The sequence below is a fragment of the Melanotaenia boesemani genome, chromosome 11, assembly GCF_017639745.1.
Source record: "Melanotaenia boesemani isolate fMelBoe1 chromosome 11, fMelBoe1.pri, whole genome shotgun sequence".
NCBI lineage: Eukaryota > Metazoa > Chordata > Actinopteri > Atheriniformes > Melanotaeniidae > Melanotaenia > Melanotaenia boesemani.
The window spans coordinates 35,297,069-35,314,055 of NC_055692.1; the positions used below are offsets into that span (position 1 = coordinate 35,297,069).

Here is a 16,987-nt window from a genome sequence, read left to right on the forward strand (position 1 = left end):
TAGAAGAAACAGTTTGTTGTTAGATTTCATTTATTTCCTCAGAACTAATCGACTTATTTGTCTGATTCTGTGAAAGCAGCCTCTGCAGATGTCAGCAGTCTTCTCTGCTTAATTTGGAGTATTTTTATGTATAATTAATGAGCAAAGACACAAACATGACCTGTAAATAAAAATTAATGTTGCCTGGATTTTATGCTCAAAGGCGACAAATTTAGCCTCCTGATTTGCTGCAGTTTTCCATGTCATGTTTTCTTATTTCCGATGTGGTTTGTAACTCTTCATCTCTGAAAACCAGCACCAAATGACCACATTCACCACCATCACTGGTCCAGCCTCTCAGTCCAACTTTTACAGCAGTCTGATTGGCTCCAGTGAAAGTCAGGAGGACTCTGTCTGATAAAAGCTGGCAGTCAAACAACGCTGATGACTTCAAGTCCAAGTACAGGACATCTGTGGCTTTGTCTTTAGCACAGTTATCAATGGTAGCTGAGCCACGGTGGAAAGCCAACACGTAGACGTCGTTTCCTTCACCACCAACCAGGTAATCTCCACCTGTGGACACCAAGATGTCGTTACCATCTGAGCCTTGGAGAAGAGCGCTTTCATATCCGGACACCAAGATGTCAGAGTAGATGGTGCCGACCACAGTTTCCACGTCCTTCAACACGTCTCCCTCAGCGTCAGCAAAGCGTCCTTGTCCACTCAGCAGGTTAACATAAACCCCTTTACCCGTCTCATGATCCCCCCGGTACAGAACAGTGTCTCTGCCAGGACCTCCGTCCACCAGATCAGACCCTGGTCCAGGAATGAAGACGTCCCTGCCAGAGTGTCCAATCAGCGTGTCGTTTCCATCCTCACCATAGAGAGTGTCATCTCCAGTCCCACCAATCAGGATGTCTGCTCCATGTCCTCCTATCAGTGTGTCGTCTCCTCCTCCTCCATCCAAAGCGTCATCCTTCCACCCACCAATCAGAGCGTTGTCCTCACTGTTCCCTGATATGTCATTGGACTGTGAGGGACATCCTTGGACTGTATGGACCTTTGATAGATTTCTCTGAGAGCTGAGGTCCAAACAACAGTCCACCTGAGACTGTTTCAGAGTCACTTTGAAAGCTTCCATCTGAAAGAGACGAACGTCTCCATCTGTGACTTTAAAAAGGACCCCGTCAGAGCTCTGAAACTGCAGGTGCTGATGTTTGTCTCCATTGTTGTAGCTGAGCAGACGGAGCTTCAACTCTTCCTCTTTGGTCTGGATCCTCACATTCAGATCTTCTGATGATGAGTCCACCATGATGAGACCGTTCCGGTGGATCGTTTGCATCCTCTCACCATTAGAGACATCATTAGACACTGAAACAGTGTTCTTCGTCATATTTCTGTTGTACTGTTGATTATCTGGAGATAACTCTGCTCTAAACTCAGCAGCTTCAGGGTTGATGTCCTCGTTTCCATCTCTGTCCTGAAGGTCCAGTCCTGCCAGATCCTCTCCTTGTTTGGCAGATTTCCTGGTTCTTTTCCTGGAATTCTCTAAATTTTTCATTGTCACAAAGTTGTCATCGTGGCCTCCCAGAGAGCCAGAAGCTGAAGGTACGTTTGTTGTAGTTAATGCTTTGAAATTGTTGTAATCTCTCTGAAACTGTGTAACATCTGCAAATATGTTATATGTTTGTATCAGAGTTACCATCTGAGCCAGTACCTTTGAATTCTTAATTTTTGTACTTATCTTCCATTTCCGGAATATGTCTAATTCCCTCCCTATAACCTTTCTGAGTTTCTCTAACTGTGTGTCTCGTGGGGTTGAGCTGGACTTGTCAGGTGCTGCCGAGCCTCTGAATCCTCGCAGGTTTTCATTAATCCAACTTCCTCCTTGTGCCATCGGATGTTCATCAAATAACAGTTGCAAAGCTCCTTCATCATGATTATTAGACATATCCAGAGCCATAAGAGTCAGAGGAAATGTCCGGAAGTTTCTAGCAGATTCAGCAATGACTGATGCAGTAAAATACCAGGTTAGAAAAATCTCCTCCTTTATGGGTTTGCGTCTTCTCTCTCCAGTGAAAATACCCGTCACATAATAAGGATAATCACTCTGTCTTCTAATTCCATTTCGGATACTATTGTAGTTTTCTTTGCCTTCTTGGTTCTGACTTTTAATTAGGTTCATGATTTGTTCTTGCACCCGAACCTCCCTTTCATTCTGATCAAGTCTTTTTCCAACTGGATAAACATACAGATGTTGTTGTTCAACAAGAAAAATCCAGTCATTGACCATCAGATATGTGGGCCTGTCTTCTCCATTCCTTCCATAGTGATGGATTATCTCTCTGATTCGTTCTCCTGAATCAATCAAATAACAGTTTTGAAGGATTTGGAGCTTCTGGTTGCCATTTAACCAGTTTATATTATTACCATTTTTATCTAATATTACACACTCATTTTCTATGTTGGCGTTGATAGGGACTCTCTCTGGTGCTTGTTGGTCGGAGTGAAACATTCCCCAAGTCAGACCTTCAATTTCATTAAAGTCCTTTTTTATTTGCTCAACGTCACCAAATTTATTTTGATCCATTTTATTATAAACGTCTGGGGAAATAAATCTCTCTGGTTCCTGTGGCCACATTATTCTGTAGAGTTTACTTCTGTCCTCTGTTGAAGGTCCTGCTTGTCCTTTCTTTTTGGGAGGTTGTAGGAAGTTTGTTTCCTCGGTAAAAACCTGCTCTCCTCTACTTCCAGACTCGTGTCTTCGGATCATCTCTCCGTTCCTGTGGAGAGCTGCCACCACCTTCTTGCTGCCATCGTTGAGTCTCCACTGCGGTCCATCTGGAGAGACGTCCCGACTAATTATGTGTCCCGTCTGAGTGACCTGGATCACAGCGTTCCACAGGTGCAGCTCCGTCTCAATGCCGGCTCCTCTCAGCGTCTTCAGCAGACTTTCTATGAACCGTTGATCCGATCCCACCTCACAGGCCAACACTCTGGTTGTTCTGATTTTATTTCCCACCCTGGAGGTGCTCTGAATGATGCTGGACACATCTTCGTACGAGAACCCTGAAACTCTCATCTCTCCAGACTGGTCTCTGGCTCCGTGGCCCACCAGAACCAGCCTGCTGTTCTCTGACAGAGGTGTTGATTTACCTCCAATCAGTTTCACTTTTTGCTTGTCATCCAGAACATAGATGGAACTCACTGCTGGATGCTTCTCATAAAGAAAAGATGCAGCTTTTCTGACCACTTCATCATCCTGTAACATGATTATCTGCTGGTGGTCGTACTGGGTGCTGTGATCCACTTCTCTTTGAGGAATTCTGTACGTGGAGACTGAGTCCGGCTGACCCATCACCTGGTAAATCTGGTGATTCTCCTGGTTGGTTTCTAAGACCGCTTTCAGTCCCCGGACCATAAAAGCTCTCATGAAGTTATGTTGGAACTCTGTGGTCGTGTTTCCATCAAGAGAGAAAACTCCTGCTGCTTCCAGAGATGTTTTCAGCATCAGATTAGCAAGTGATGAAGCAGAAAGACCAGAAACAGTTTGTCCGTCCTCTGAAACGCTTCCAAATATTTTCACTACAGAGCTGCTGCCTACTTCTAGTACACAGGATTCATTGTACAAACATTCCTCGCTGACTATTTCAGAGTAACGAGGATCCATGAAGTCTTCCTGGTGGACTCTGTCACTCGCTGACTTGTCTTTGTCCGTCATGATCAGAAGTTTCTGGCTGTAGCTGTGTGAGATCTCTGAAGCTGTTAGCAACCAGTCGTCTGTCTTCTGTTTCTCAGTAAGTGCCAACAGGACGTCAAGATCCTGAAAAATAAAATAAAGCAAAGACTTGGATGAAGCAGGGATGTGTGTTCGATGAGGGAACCATTATTACAGGAAAACAGTTGTAGGAAGTCTGAATCTTCTCTGGTCTGTTTATGAGTTTTTTTAGAAACCTTTAATACCGTCTATAAAACAGTAAAGAAATGATGTATCTATCACTCCTTAATCCAACTTCTGGACTCATCTTTTACAGTTCATACAGTATAAACTCACGTAATTTACTTCACAGCAGAGAGGACATTTAAAATGTGGTTCACATCATAAACCTCTTCACACCACACCACACTGATGTCCATCACACCACCTGGCTCTGCAGACCTGGTCAAAAACCATCTGTGATTTTGCCCCATCCCTCTAACCCTGTCTCCCTGCATACGAGCTAGCTTACCAGCTACCAACAAACTTACTTTCTGATCATTATATAAATAATCATATTTAATTATATTTATATATAAACACACCAGACTCAAATTAAATGGATTAAACAACTTATGACGTTCTGCATAATGACTCATTAATTTGAGTCAGGTGTTGGAGCAGGGAAACACTGAAAACCGGCAGGACTGCAACCCTCATACAGACAGACTTGAGTAGCTCTGATACACATCTATATTATCATATATATGAAAATTTATCTTTATAGAACTGTTATTAAATTAAGAAAAAAAGAATGGGAAAATAGATATAAAACAACTTTAAAAACAAGTTAACATAAATAATAAGATCTAGTAAAAACTATATATTATAGGAATATGTTAAATGAGAATAAGAATGAAATAAAAGGTGTCTGGGATATTAAACAAGCTAAGACAAGGTGGGACAAAGAAAGTGGGCATATGGTCAGGTGAAACCTGATCCATGTAAAGGAAAGAATGAATGGGGCCATGTATGGTGAGATTTTGAGTGAAAACCTCCTTCCATCAGCAAGGGCGTTGAAGATGAAACGTGGCTGGGTCTTTCAGCATGACAATGACCCCAAACACACCGCCCAGACAATGAGGGAGCGGCTTTGTAAGAAACATTTCAAGGGGTGGCCTAGCCGGTCTCCAGATCTCAACCCCATAGAAAATCTTTGGAGGGAGTTATAAGTCCGTGTTTCTCAGCGACAGCCCCAAAACATGGTTGTTCTAGAGGAGATCTGCATGGAGGAACGGGCCAAAATACCAGCGACAGTGTGTGGAAACCTGCCAGAAAACGTCTGACCTCTGTCATTGCCAACAAAGGCTATATAACAAAGTATTGAGATGAACTTTTGTTGTTGACCAAATATTTATTTTTCACCATAATTAGCAAATTAATTAAAATCAGACAATGTGATTTTCTGGATTTTTTCCCTCTTTTAGTCTCTCATAGTTGAGGTAAACTTCTGATGAAAATTACAGGCCTCTCATCTTTTTAAGTGGGAGAACTTGCACAGTTGGTGGCTGATTAAATACATTTTTGCCCCACTGATATACGCTGCTCACAAAAGATAAAGGAAACACTAAAATAACATCCTAGATGTGAATGAATGAAACATTCTTATTAAACACTTTGTACATAGTTGAATGCGCCGACAACAAAATCACACAAAAATCACCAATGGAAATTTATTAACCCATGGAGGTCTGGATTTGGAGTCACACTCAAAATAAAGTGGAAAAACAACTACAGGCTGATCCAGCTTTGATGTAATGTCCTTAAAACAAGTCAGAATGAGGCTCATGCTCCTGATGAGGTGGCGGATGGTCTCCTGAGGGATCTCCTCCCAGACCTGGACTAAAGCATCCGCCAACTCCTGGACAGTCTGTGGTCAACATGGAGTTGGTGGATGGAGACATGATGTCCCAGGTGTGCTCAGCTGGATTCAGGTCTGGGGAACGGGCGGCCAGTCCATAGCATCAATGCTTCGTCTGACAGGAACTGCTGACACACTCCAGCCACATGAGGTCTAGCATTGTCTTGCATTAGGAGGAACCCAGGACCAACCGCACCAGCATGTGGTCTCACAAGGGGTCTTAGGATCTCATCTCGGTACCTAATGGCAGTCAGGCTACCTCTGGCGAGCACATGGAGGGCTGTGCGCCCCCCCAAAGAAATGCCACCCCCCACCATTACTGACCCACTGCCAAACCGGTCATGCTGGAGGACGTTCAGGCAGCAGAACGTTCTCCACGGCGTCTCCAGACTCTAACACGTCTGTCTCATGTGCTCAGTGTGAACCTGCTTTCATCTGTGAAGAACACAGTGGTGAAGTTACCAATCTTGGTGTTTTCTCTGGTAAACGCCAAACGTCCTGCACGGTGTTGGTCTGTAAACACAACCCCCACCTGTGGACTTCGGCCCTCATGCCTCCCTCATGGAGTCTGTTTCTGACTGTTTGAGCTACACATGTACATCTGTGGCCTGCTGGAGGTCATGTTGCAGGGCTCTGGCAGTGCTCCTCCTGTTCCTCCTTGTACAAAGGTGGAGGTAGCGTCCTGCTGCTGGGTTGTTGTCCTCCTGCGGCCTCCTCCACGTCTCCTGATGTACTGGCCCGTCTCCTGGTAGCACCTCCATGCTCTGGACACGACCCTGACAGACACAGCAAACCTTCTGGCCACAGCTTGCATTGATGAGCCATCCTGGATGAGCTGCACTACCTGAGCCACTTGTGTGGATTGTAGACTCCGTCTCATGCTACCACTAGAGTGAAAGCACCGCCAGCATTCAAAAGTCACCAAAACATCAGCCAGAAAGCAGAACTGAGAAGTGGTCTGTGGTCACCACCTGCAGAACCTCCTTTATTGGGGGTGTGTTGCTAATTGCTTATAATTTCCATTGTCTGTTCCATTTACACAACAGCATGTGGAACTTATGGTCAGTCAGCGTTGCTTCCTAAGTGGACAGTTTGATTTCACACAAGTGTGACTGACTTGGAGTTACACTGTGTTGTCTAAGTGTTCCCTTTATTTTTTTGAGCAGTGTATATATTACAGCCTTTCTCAAAGTGTGGTCCCCAGTTCATTATTGGTCCGCACAAAAAAAAACAAAACAAACAAACTACAAAATACAAAGGCAGAGGCTTCATACAAGGTGTCCTTCTTGATCGCCAAAGCAGGAAAACCTCATTCAGTAGGTGAGAATTTAGTTAAACCAGCTGCAAAGCTGGCGGTCAACATATTCTTTGGGGGAAAATATATATATATATATATATATATATATATATATATATATAGATGTATATATATATATATATACATATATATATATGGAACTTCAGACCACAAGTGTTAAAACACGAAGCTGATTACCATGCATAGAGGATTCCACTGAGGACTAGTGAGCGTCAGAGCCACTATCCAAGATGAAACATCTAAGTTCTATAGATACACCAGGAAGATGGCCCCAAGGGATGAAGCACTGAGTGAGTGTCTCAGGCAATGGAACCTGGAGGAGAATGAAAAGGAGGAGCCATCATGGAGGACAAACCCCTGCATGGGATGAACCACCACAAAAAGCTGAAGTGGCAGATATGAACAAGTCCTGCCAATAACTAGAAAGGACTGGACAGAAGGACGGCACAGAGGCGCTAATCATGGCAGCACAGCAGCGAGTCTAGAGTACCAGGGCAATCGAGGCCTAGATCTACCACACTAAGCAGGACCCCAGCTGCAGGTTGTGTAAAGAAGCCTCTGAAACAATCCAGCACCTCATAGCAAGGTGATAGATACTGGCAGGCAAAGAATACATGGATATATTAACCAAGTAGCCGGCACAGCGTACAGAAACATCTGTGCAGAATATAGACTGGAGACCCCTAGGTCACATTCAGAATCAAGGAGGTGGGGAATGAGAAAGCGAAGATCCTGTGGGACTTCCAGACACAAACCAACAAAATAGTGGTGGTCAACCAACCGGACATAGTGATGGATGTAGCCATCCCCATCGATGGAAATATCAAGAAAAAGGAACACGAGAACCTGGAGAAAAATGAAGGACTGAAGGACTGATAGAGGACCCGAGCTTGAGATGTACAGTCACACAGCCTACCCAGTGGAGATGGAGGGTTGGGTAAGGGAAGGGTTTTCTAATACATACTAATACATACTAATATATATATATATATATATATATATATATATATATATATATATATATATACACACACTACCGTTCCCAACACAGTTTGGGGTCACTTTGTCATGGGATTCAATAGGGAAGTGACCCCAAACTTTTGAACGGTAGTGTATATAGTATAATAAAAATGCAGTTTTGTATAGTATCATATAGTATATTACGTTACATCAATTATTACAATAACTAGTAAAGTTTTCCTTGAAGCTCACCAACCTGTTCCTTCTTTATGACACAAGCTGTGAAGTTTCCACTCTCCTGAAATCCACGCAGCAAACTCATCGGGCTCTGGTCAACGTTCAACCTGATGGAAGTTTAATCTGTTAATATCAGTTAAATCAACTGAATGATTTTTAGTTTGTTAGAGGTTGAACATCAGGAAGCAGTCTTTATCTTCTTCACTGACACATTAAAACATGAATTATCATGATGTTAAACTTCGGTTTCTCCCTGATGTTGTTTATGGCTGATGATGTAAGACAGCCTGTGTCTTCCCACTTCCTGCTGGATCGAGACAAACAACTGCATTAAAATATATTTCTAACACTAAAATGTTTCACCTTATAACAAAACAACATGGAGAAAACATGTAACACACACACATCTGGACAGGATCTGGACTCGTGTTACTGAATTAGACTAACTGGACAGAAGATTCTGGTCAAGCTCTCAGAAGGCTTTTGGAGGTAGGAGACAATGTCTGAGCTGGGTTGCAGCATCTGTGGTGGATGTGGTCTTTTCTCAGGGCCAAAACTACATTTTTTATCTTTAACAAGTAAATATGAAATCCAAAGCTGGAAGTTCTGTTCTGTCAGCGTCTATCTTCTCCACTGGTACATAGTTTATTTTATTTTTGGTTTTATATTCAGAGACGAAACCGTTTCTTTTTTCTTTCTGACAGAGATCTCTTTGGTCCCAGATCTTTTCCTGTGCTCTGCTCTCTTTGCAGAGTTTAGTGATTTATGTAGTTTTTGTTTCACTTTTTTGATGCAGTAAATTATTATTTATTTTCTGCTCTTGGGCTCAAATTTCTATTTTCTTTTTTTTTTTCATTTGTGCAAAAACAGAATACAAACAAAGATAGAATGACCAAAATAAAATAAAATAAAATAAAACTTTAGACAGTTAAAATGTGCTGTAGAGCTCTGGGTCACCCCCAGTCCCAGCTTGGAGAGAGCTCACCCAGAGCCCATGCTCCCCCAGAAACCCTCCCCAGACCAGTTCATCAGAGAGTTGGCATTCAGTTTATCACACAGCGCTCAGGGTCCACACATCCAGATCCCACGAGCTAAGAGCGTATCGTTAAACAGCTCTCATGCTTTTATTAGTGAGCTTCAAATCTAGTTTTACATAAATGTTTACTTGAATGAGTGACGTGAGTGAAGCGTCTCAGTTTCAACATCTGATATGTTATCTATGTTTTACTGGGAATAAAATGTTGGTTGATGAGATGTGGAAATGATGGTTTTCTGTTTTCTATACAGACTAAACAGGTAAAATGACTCAGACTCAGTAGGAATCAGGAAACTTTCTATAAACTGAACTGCCTGTAACTGGAATATTACCCCAGCAGTAAAATGTGAATGTCCAGACGAAGTCATAGCCAGTCAGCAGATGTGAGTGAGTCCGTAATCTTACAGCAGTTTAAAGTCAGAGCTGATTTACCTGTTTGTGTCTGCAGAGTGAAACAGTTGTCCAGGCGGTCTTTGGAGGCGATGCAGTGCAGCAACATCAGGCTCGACCTTCTCCCTCAGATCCTCCTTCATCTCTGCAACGTTCAGACAGTGTAAAGTTCATCCACAATGAACCCATACCCCCCCAACACACACACACACACACACACACACACACACACACACACACACACACACACACCCACACACACACACACACACACACACACACACACACACACACACACGCACACACACACACACACACACACAGAATTGTGGATATTTGATGTTATTTTACAGACTGGTAAAGGAGTTTTCTGGGACATTTATTCGGGTGGGTGAACAAGTCAGACCTGGTGGAAGTTACCAATGATCTTCTCATGGCCTCAGATACAGGACTCCTGTCTGGACCTGTTAGATCCTGGTGCTGCGTTCGACACCACAGATCACAACTTTCTGTTACACATGTTATTGGGATTAAAGGAACTGCATTAGGCCGGCTAAAGTCATGTTTATTTGATAGAACTCAGTTTGTTAATGTAAACGATGAGTCTTCCTCACACACCAGAGTGAGTCATGGAGTTCTTCAGGGTTCTGTACTTGGACTGATACTTTTCCTTTAGCACATGTTTCCTTGGGTAACATAATTAGACAGCATGGTATAAACTTTAATTGCTATGTGGATGAAATTCAGGTTTTATGTCTCCATTGGATCTTAATGATCTCAGAGTTCCAGATTTGTCCCAACAGAGCACTTTGTTCTCAGACTGCATCTTTACTTCTGGTTCCTAGAGGGTCTAAAAGCAGAATGGGAGGCAGAACATTTAGTTACCAGAGCCCTCTCTGTGGAACCAGCTCCCAGTTTGGTTTCAGGATGCAGACATCCTCTCTTTCTATTTAAGACCAGGCTTAAAGCCTTCCTTTCTGAAAAATCCTAGGTGTGGTTGGCAATCCCGTAAGTAATATGAAGTCATTTTATTGTCCCTAATGGGAAACTTTGTTTACTCAGTCATGCCGCCATAGGCCTGGACTGATGAGGGACGTGCCACGATGCACTGAGCTCTTCCTTCCTTTTCATCTCTCTGCTCTTTATTTTCCATTGTAAACTTAAGACAGTCCTGGCATCAGTAACTTGTGGTTCTCCTCTTCTCTCTGAGCAGAAAGTCCTGGTGATTGTTGACCTCTCTTTCCTGTCCTCTCCACCCTAACCGGTCCAGGCAGGTGGCCTTCCTTCCTGGTTCTGGTTCTACTGGAGTTTTGTGTCTTGTTAAAAGAGGGGATTTCCTCTCCATTGTCTCCTCATGCAGCCTCGGATGGAGGATTGAACTGAAGTTGAGATACGATGCAGTCCCTTGGTTTCCTTGCTAGGTCAATATTTTTATGAACTGGACTGATGTGGATTTGTTTTAATTGGATCACAATGAATTGTCTCGAATGAATTATTTTAGCCAAGTACCATGAGATGACTTTGTTGTGAATTGGTACTTTAAAGATGAAGCTGAATATAATTTAATTGCACTAAAAATGGATAAACATCTTATCAATCAGACCGATGGTCCGTCTGGACGCTACGACTGCTGGCTGCTCCGAGGCTGCAGAGTCCCGTGACTGACGGACTCATCATCAGTCATACTGTTGTGTAACAAACGTGTACAAGATTACACCTTTTATGTTACGTTTCTTTAATCCTGCAAGTAAGGAAGAGGAATCAGTTGTGTAAGAATTACAGTTAAAGATGTCTTTCTGATAGAAGGGAGTTCTGTGAGAGTGATGCAGGTTAACAACATCCTGATTTTCTCTCCACATTTTAGACATTATCTGACAAATTTATTAAATGTTTAATAGTTCATCAAAGAGGCGTTTCTTCAGACACAGTGAAAAAATACCCCGTTGAAATAAACCCAGAACATGTCAGGAACCAGGTCCCTGACAAAAGCCAGTCACCACCTGGATGTCTCCAAGTAACACATCCTTTTACTCAAACTGATGCATCTTCTCTTTTCTGTTGAAGACACACAGCAGTCGGGAAAAGACGGCAAAACAGAGAACCATTCTTCCTTCTTAACACAGAGGAACCATATCTGACAGTTTGCAATATTTATGATCTCATGAACGTCTTCAGCTGAGTGAAAACTCATCAACTGTCAGGTGACGAGCTTTCACCGTGAGCGGTAGAATGTGCTGTACGTTAGAAAGATAAACGATTCCAACGTTAGATGGGCGTAATTCTTACACAATCTTCCTTTAAGATAAAAAGAGTTTAATACCAAACTGTCCGCTGAGGCCAAGGAGGCTGAAGAGGATCAGGATCTGCAGAGTTCTCCATCTCCTCAGTCCTGCCATCATGCTGCAAAAACACAATATACAATTAGTAGTAATGGAACAAGACGTAACTAAGATATTTAAAAATATCAACTTTAACCAGTGTTGTTAGTTTTCTGATAAAAATGGGGATTATATTAAACCACAGAGGTGAGGGTCGTAATGACCGCTGACAGGTCCGTTTCTGTGTAGGGGGATGAAGAAAGAAAAGGCTCCTTTATCTTGATCTGTAACATTCATTTTTATCCTAAATCTAAATAAAACAAAGTGTAAAGCTTCTCTGCAGAGTGAAGGATGCAAAAAGCAAAATGAATGATATCATTATAAATATCAACGGCATCCTGGATGGTTCAGCTGGTTGAGCTACGCTGGTTATAAATGTCAAAATTAAGGTATGTCAAGGACTTTATGAGGCTGGCAGTCCTCATCATAGTAGACCCAGATTCCCCAACCATGACCCCGTACTGCATGTCTTCTTGTTTATAAGACCAGACAAAATAAGATAAGACAAGACAAGACAAGACAAGACAAGATAAGATAAGATAAGATAAGATAAGATTAAATAAAATCTATATAGAAGTCTATCTAACAGCATATATACAGAATGAGTTTACATTATTGCTCGTCTGTGTGTGTTATTAGTTCTCGTTGTGGCTACTGGCAGCAGATTGTAGAGTCTGACAGCAGCAGGAAGGAAGGACCTGCCGTATCTCTCCTTCACACAGCGGGTGAAGCAGCCTGTCCCTGAAGGAGCTGCTCAGTGTTGTTAAGAAGTCCTGCATGGGGTGGGACGTTTTCTCCATCAGAGACGAAAGCTTAAGATTCTCCTCTCCGGTCTACCTCTCTGAGGTAGCTACAATAAACTGATGAAAATGTAATATTTTAACCATTTTTTTATTTCTTTTAATAAAAGGATTCTCTTTAATTTGGTATCATGATTGAATGAATATGAATTAAGATTTAACCTTTAAGATGCCGGCTTTGATCATGTTCCACTAAAGGTTTTTTTTTTCAAAGCACACTGTGAATCAGTATTCTTAAACAAATTTGCTCTGGGGGTTTTAACGGTCTGCCACATCTGGTTGAGATGATGTGGTGTTTTTGTGGCCGTCCTGGTTAGCCGGTGCTTGGCGGGGTCAGTGGCTGCTGTACCCTGTGACCGAGGGGGAGGCTCTGGCTGGGGCTTTCCTCTGCCGCCCTCTGGGTGGGTTCGGGGGACGTCTTCATGGTGGAGTGGCTCCAGGATGCTGCCGATGGCCCGGGTCTCTGGGCCGCCCTAGTCTGCCTCTAGCCTCCGTAGAAACGTGGTCACATCTGCAGGATCACACTCATCTCTGATCCTTCCTCCTTCCTCATCCTCTTCATGCTGACAGTCACTGAGGTGTCCAGTGGGTTTATACACTAAGAGATGCTTTGGTTCAGGTGTGTGTGTTTCTGGTACTTTGGTTGTTGTTGTCTTGGTTATTTTTAGGAACTCCTGATGATTGTCTGCTTAGTTTACCTGTAAAAGCTGTAGGAAATTCTCTGCTGTGTTTCTGTACAGGTGTAGCAGCTGCTTGTCTGCTGTTAGGTTGAATTAAAGCTCGTTGCTTCTATCTGCTGGATCTTTATCTCCTCTTCCTTTATTTTACTTTCTTTTTACTTCTCTTTATTATTCTAATTTTTTTCTGTCCCCTCCAGTCAGGTCCAGCAAGATTACATAAATTCCATTATTCAAAATAAATAAAAGATATAAAAAATAAAAATGAAATAAATCAGATTATCAGGAGGAGCCTTATACCCATAAAGCTCCTCTTGGTAAAGCAAACTTGTTCAGTACAACACAGCAGCCAGACCATCATTCTGCCACCACCGTGCTGGACAGGACAAGAAAAAAAGTCTAACTGATTTATGCATTTCGTCTGGTTTACCACTCACTGCTCAACATAACACAAACCAGAATAAAATGACCAGATTTTGAGATTTCTGTCAAATGTCAGGATTACAGGTCACCGTGACGACGAATAAATAAATAAAACTGTAAGTATGCTCTAATATAGATAATATGGTCTGATGCTGACATGTTCATGATAAAATAGAGTGTGTGTGAATGTGTGTGTGTGGCCATGTTTGTACATGTCAGCAGATCATTGGGCTGGAAATCGGTACCCCCTTTACTTCTCTCTGGTCATACACACTGACCCACATGCACACCCACAAAATACACAAACACAGTCTCACATAAACACACGTAGTACACACACACACACATGCACACACACTTATCACAAACTTAGAGGCAAGAGTCCTCACTATATCAGTAAACTTACTATATATGAAACCAGAAGAAAGAAAAACACAAAGAAAGAAAAAACTAATAAAAATGACATCATTAAAATACCCCCAGGGGTCACAGATGTTTTTCTTTTACATTAGCACGCAGTACTTTTCGTTCCTTCATAAAAAAGGGATGGTCCGAGAGAGAACACAGCCCGTTAAAGCCGTTCTGCTCAGTTTCTTTAGGTGCTTCTACTCTGTATCTGTCCCTCTCAACATCAAGTCAACATAACGCACACACACCTGACAGTCATTTTATTTCCATGTTAACAGAGGAAGTGTGTTGTTGTAACTATGGCTTTAACGGATTCATTACAAGTGCAGACAAAAAGGTTTGCTGTAATCAGAAATGGTGTTAAGCTTTACTGTTTTGGCTGCTTGTGTTTAGACTGTAAAGTCAGATTAACATGATTTATTGGTAATTTATTAGGCATAAATAAACTCCAATTCATTTTCATGACTGAATTATTAACCGCTACAGCTCATTATTAAGAGGACGTTAGGGTAATTGTGGCTCAAAAAGGATAATTTAATCTTCTTCATTTAGACAATTTCATCTGCATTTTGCCTCTGTCCACTGTAATGTGACGTTCATCATGTTATTCACGGGAAACCTGGTGGACCTGACATCCGCTGGGTTATCCGCCGCCCGGTGGGCTCCATCTGAGAGCATAAACGCTTCCTCATCACTGTTGACGGTGTTTTGGGCCCGTTTTCTGGTTGTTTTTACCTCCTCAATTCATCTTTTGTGTTTGGTGTACCTGACATGGCAGGTGCAACGACACACTTCCTCTGTTAAACGTGGAAAGAAAATCATTGTCAGGTGTGTGTGTTATGTTGACTTGATGCTGAGAGGGACAGATACAGAGTAGAAGCACCTAAAGAAACTGAGAAAAACGGCTTTAACGGGCTGTGTTCTCTCTCGGTCCATCCCTTTTTCGCTTGCTAACGCAGAAAAAAAAACAATCTGTGACCCCCGGGGGGCTCCGTATTAAAAAGAAAAATGTGCAAATAATTAAAATATTCAGAGTTTTAAACGTTAGTAAAGACCAGTGAGAAAAAAAAAATCTTTTAAAAAAAGCTTTTATCAGACTCACCTGAAAGCTCAGCAGGGGTGGAACTGAGACGACAATGATGATAATGAAGGTTTCTGTAGAATAAAGGAGTTTTATATCAGTTCAGTGTTGTAATACCTGAGTCATCCTGGAAAGGAGGAGTTTATGTAAAGACCCGCCTGAAAACTGTGTTTGAGGCAGTTTTAGAAATTTGATCCTGTTAAATAAAAAGATGATGGAAGTAGACGGTAAAAATAAAACTTCTTGGATTTACAGCGTTAACACCACTTATTCTCAGCATGTTGCACTTATAACACGCTACCTACACAGACAGGTTTACTCACCAGCAGCTATGTCTTCATACTCGCTGCTGTGTTCATGTTTTTTACAGTTTGTCTTCCTGCAGGTGCTCTCAATGATTGTCTGCTGTACTGGATGTTTTCTGTTCTCTGCTTAGGTTTGGTTGTATAGTCGGTTGTGTCTTTTTCTCCTGTTCTCTCACTTTTCTTACCATGTTTTTAAGGGTTGGGTCTTCAGCAGATAAAGGGTTAAGTGTGCAGCTTTAAGTTTACGGCAGAAATGCAGATTTATCTTTAATTTCTCACACCGTCGTTCAGCCACTTCCAGCATCAGAGTTTGAGAAGAAAGTCGATTTTCTGTGTTTTCTGATGTGAAGATTTACTGTTTAACAACAACTTCCTGTTTTCTGGTGAAACATCAAATTTCGCAGGTTTGATAACAGTTTTCTCAATCGGCCTCATCATGGTTTGAAATCATTTTCTTACCACATCTGAGGAGGAAACAGCTACACAGAAACCGGAGTTGATCAATAACTAACAAAGAAACAAAGATAAGCTTTTCTGCAGACACATAAATGATATAAACTGCTTGTTTCTGAGTAACTGCTTGTTTCTGAGCCGTTGTAGAAGCAACTGATAGAAACTTTCAGTTGTCCAGTGAACAAAAACATCAACTCAAAATACTGTTATTCATCTAAGTTATGATGATTCTACAGAAATCTCTTCATACACCTGAAGACAACTTCTCCTCACAACTAAAAACACATTTTCATGGAGACACGTTTGCTTGTGGGGGCGGCGTGGCTCAGCAAGGTAGAGCAGTCATCTTGTAAGCCAAGGGTTGCCGGTTCGATCCTCGGTCTAGTTGAGATCATGTTGAGACACCGAAGCCCTAATTGCTCCTGATGGGTCGTGGTTAGCACCTTGCATGGCAGCTTCCGCCATCAGTGTGTGTGAAGGAATAAATGTAAAGCGCTTTGGGTCATTCCAGGTACAGAAAAGGGCTGTATAAATACAGACCATTTACCATCTACATCTCACACATAAAAACAAAGTACTGTTCTCAAAGAAGGGATGGTGGACCCCTGCTTCCTCTCATTTGATGTGAACACTTTTAAAAGTGTAGAATAACGTGCATGCTCTCGCTGCTGTGACCGTTACAGGAAAACTGGGAATTGTGACGTTAATAATGCTGAAAAAAGTCTGACATTAGAATCCAGGCCACTGGAAAATTCCTTCTGCACAAACACACTAAATCATGCTTTATGGCCTTTTTTTTTATTATTTTTTATAAATAATGATATTTAACTTTTAAAAACATGAAGATCCCCAACTGCCCTGCGTGAACTGGACCCCCACCCCACACAAAACACTGAAAACAGTCTCGTTCGTTAGTGCTGGCTT

The 16,987-nt window shown here is 42.1% G+C and overlaps 1 protein-coding gene across 1 annotated transcript; it reads right to left on the reverse strand.

Moving 5' to 3' along the window:
- Positions 1-67: 67 nt before the first annotated feature.
- Positions 68-15,355, reverse strand: LOC121648964. Its single transcript, XM_041999483.1, has 5 exons — positions 15,327-15,355; positions 11,859-11,938; positions 9,581-9,683; positions 8,132-8,219; positions 68-3,802 (listed from the first exon to the last, which is right to left on the reverse strand). The coding sequence occupies exons 2-5, from the start codon at positions 11,935-11,937 to the stop codon at positions 212-214; spliced, it is 3,861 nt and encodes a 1,286-aa protein (XP_041855417.1). The 5' UTR covers position 11,938; positions 15,327-15,355; the 3' UTR covers positions 68-211.
- Positions 15,356-16,987: the final 1,632 nt, after the last annotated feature.